We start from the raw sequence: 2,500 nt of genomic DNA on the forward strand, positions 1-2,500 counted from the left end.
GGACAGACTTTTGATCGCTGTGGGTTACTGCTGGATTCTGTACATTGCTTCGCGCACGGTCAACTGTATGTAGCCTGTTCTAGAGTAACGAACTGGGACTCTTTGGTGTACTATACGGGCTGGCGAAGGGCTGGAAAAAGTGTTGCCCCCGGCCTGCTGTTAACGTGGTGTACAGAGAGTTGTTCGAGGATTATTTAGAGGGAGAAGAGGAGGAAAAGGGGCCCACAAAAGCGTCTTTAGTTGCGGCTACCCGCATTCCCGAGGAAGTGGACGAGTCCGACAGGACAAACAACATCCCGGAAGACATACACAAAATCTCAGAGGAGGAATGGCGGAATATGTTAGCGCCCGACTGGCACGAGGGGCTCGAGCCCGAGGATGAACCGACCAACAGAGATCTGTTCTCGAAAATAGAAAAGCTGGAGGAAAAGCTGAAGAAGGAGATCGAGGCTGTGATGGTGGCTTTAAACCGCTCTAGCGATGACGAAAGTAGCTCCGATGGCTTCCCGAAGAGAAGCCGTGAATCCGAAGAAGACAAAGAAGAGGGGCACTCTTCAGGGGGTTATGTTACTTCTCCGCCTTTTCCTAAGAAGGTGTGTGTCTGAGTGAATAAAAAACGTAAATGTATTGATTCTTTTATTAGCCTTTCTATATCCTTACTGCAAGAAATAAGAGCATGGTTAAAACAGGGGCGAAGCCCTAGGGCGCGAAGCGCCCGCGAGCGAAGCGAGCTTGCGCGAAGCGCAAAAGCCCCCTGCGGAGCAGGGCCGGCGAAGCCGGTGGGCTTGTATTATTCAAAATGTGACAGCATGTAAAAAACTGTTGACAACAACACCAAAAACTCGGAGTTTTTTCACCTCACTAAGAGGCTTTTTCAGGGTGAGAGGACTTCATTTGCTGTAGAGGCGATGTACTATTCTTGAAGGGCTAGTGTAAAGTAGAGAAGTAATAATAATAATAAATAATGGCGATAGTGAAGTGAGAAGGTGTGGGAGCAAGAGGGGCGGTGGGGGTGATAGGTGAAGGTAAAGTTTAGAAAGTGAAGGAAGTGTGAGTGTGATAGTGTGGGGCGACCCACTTGCATGGTGGTTGTGTTTCCCGTTGATGGTCATCCTATCTAAGCTCACAGTCAATAATTCCCTAACTAGCTAATTAAATAATAATATATAATAGTATAATATAATAAAATAATATAATAAGGTATGAAGGAAGCACTCGTTTTGTCAATATACATTTTTGGTTTTATTTAAGGTTTGAGTGTAGTTTAGTTATTGTGTTGTACATTTAATTCAATTCAGTTCATTACGAGTGTTTCCTTCATTTTGCATATCTTATAATAGGTAATAAATATTTACATGGGTTGGGAGCAGATGTGACTATGTATTGGCAATGAGCCTTGAGTATTAATTCAAGTTTTAAGTTTATTTAAAGCTGTTTATTTTAGTTAGTTTTGATTGATGTTGAGACGTGTCATACCTGATCTCAGTTAATTTATATATATATATATATATATATATGTATATATATATATATATATATATATATATATATATTATAGGAAGGTTACGAGTGTTTGTTGGCTAGTGTGCCATGTGAAGTCTATTATTTAGGAGATGTAAGTTATACACACATATCCTGTGGATATGTGTGTTTGTGTGTTTATGAGTTTTCTTATATTGAAATTACTTTAGATCTATCACACATAACCTTCCTTTTTTTTCTTTTTTCTTTTAATTAGCTAGGCCCTAGGGGAAAGATCAGGGGCTTAACCAAGAGTGGTTTTAAGTCTAGGCCAATATTTGTGATCTTGTGTTTTTTTTTATTGTTTGGTGGGGGCTGTGGTATCGTGTTGCTGTTTAGTGTAGTGTTCCAGGCTTTACTGCTCAGTCTTATTAGTCGTGCGTGTATAGTTTCTAGTTTTGTTGTTTCGTGTAGTTGTTGTGATGTTTCTAGGTAAGGGGGTTTGTGTTTTAGTATTCTACGTATTGTTTTGTTTTGTAGTGTTTGCATTCTCTTGATGTTTGTAGGCGTGCTTGTGACTGTAATTATGGGAGGGTATTCAAGTTGTGGTCGTGCTAGTGTCTTATATAGTTGTATTTGTGTTTTTGTGGAGAGTCCTCGGAATCGTCTTAGTCTGTTTAGTGTGGTTTCTGTTGTTCTTATTCTGTTTTTAATGTGTTTTTGTATTCCTTGTGATGTTATGGTGAGACCTAGGATGCGTGCTTGTTTGTTGTATGGTATTGTAGTGTTATTGATCTTTATTGGTGGTGGTTGTCGTGAGTAGAGAAGATATAATAATAATAATAATAATAAGTATCGACAGGTGAGTGAGAAGGTGTGGGAGCAAGAGGGGGGAGGGGGTGATAGGTGAAGGTAAAGTTTAGAAAGTGAAGGAAGTGTGAGTGTGAAAGTGTGGGGCGGACCCACTTGCATGGTGTTATTAAAACGTTAACGGTCATCCTATCTATGCTCTAATCAAAAATTCCCTAGCTAGCTAATC

General features: G+C 40.4%; 1 protein-coding gene across 1 annotated transcript in view; it reads left to right on the forward strand.

Annotated features, from left to right (window-relative positions):
• The window catches only part of LOC143040444 (ATP-dependent DNA helicase Pif1-like), a 1,173-nt gene extending 975 nt beyond the window's left edge, over positions 1 to 198 (forward strand). Inside the window, exon 1 of the mRNA XM_076211537.1 lies at positions 1 to 198. This exon is cut by the window's left edge and continues 975 nt beyond it. Coding sequence (XP_076067652.1) covers positions 1 to 198 — 198 coding nt within the window.
• The last annotated feature ends 2,302 nt before the right edge of the window (positions 199 to 2,500 follow it).

The sequence above is a fragment of the Oratosquilla oratoria genome, chromosome 28, assembly GCF_046742065.1.
Source record: "Oratosquilla oratoria isolate Oo_2021 chromosome 28, ASM4674206v1, whole genome shotgun sequence".
NCBI lineage: Eukaryota > Metazoa > Arthropoda > Malacostraca > Stomatopoda > Squillidae > Oratosquilla > Oratosquilla oratoria.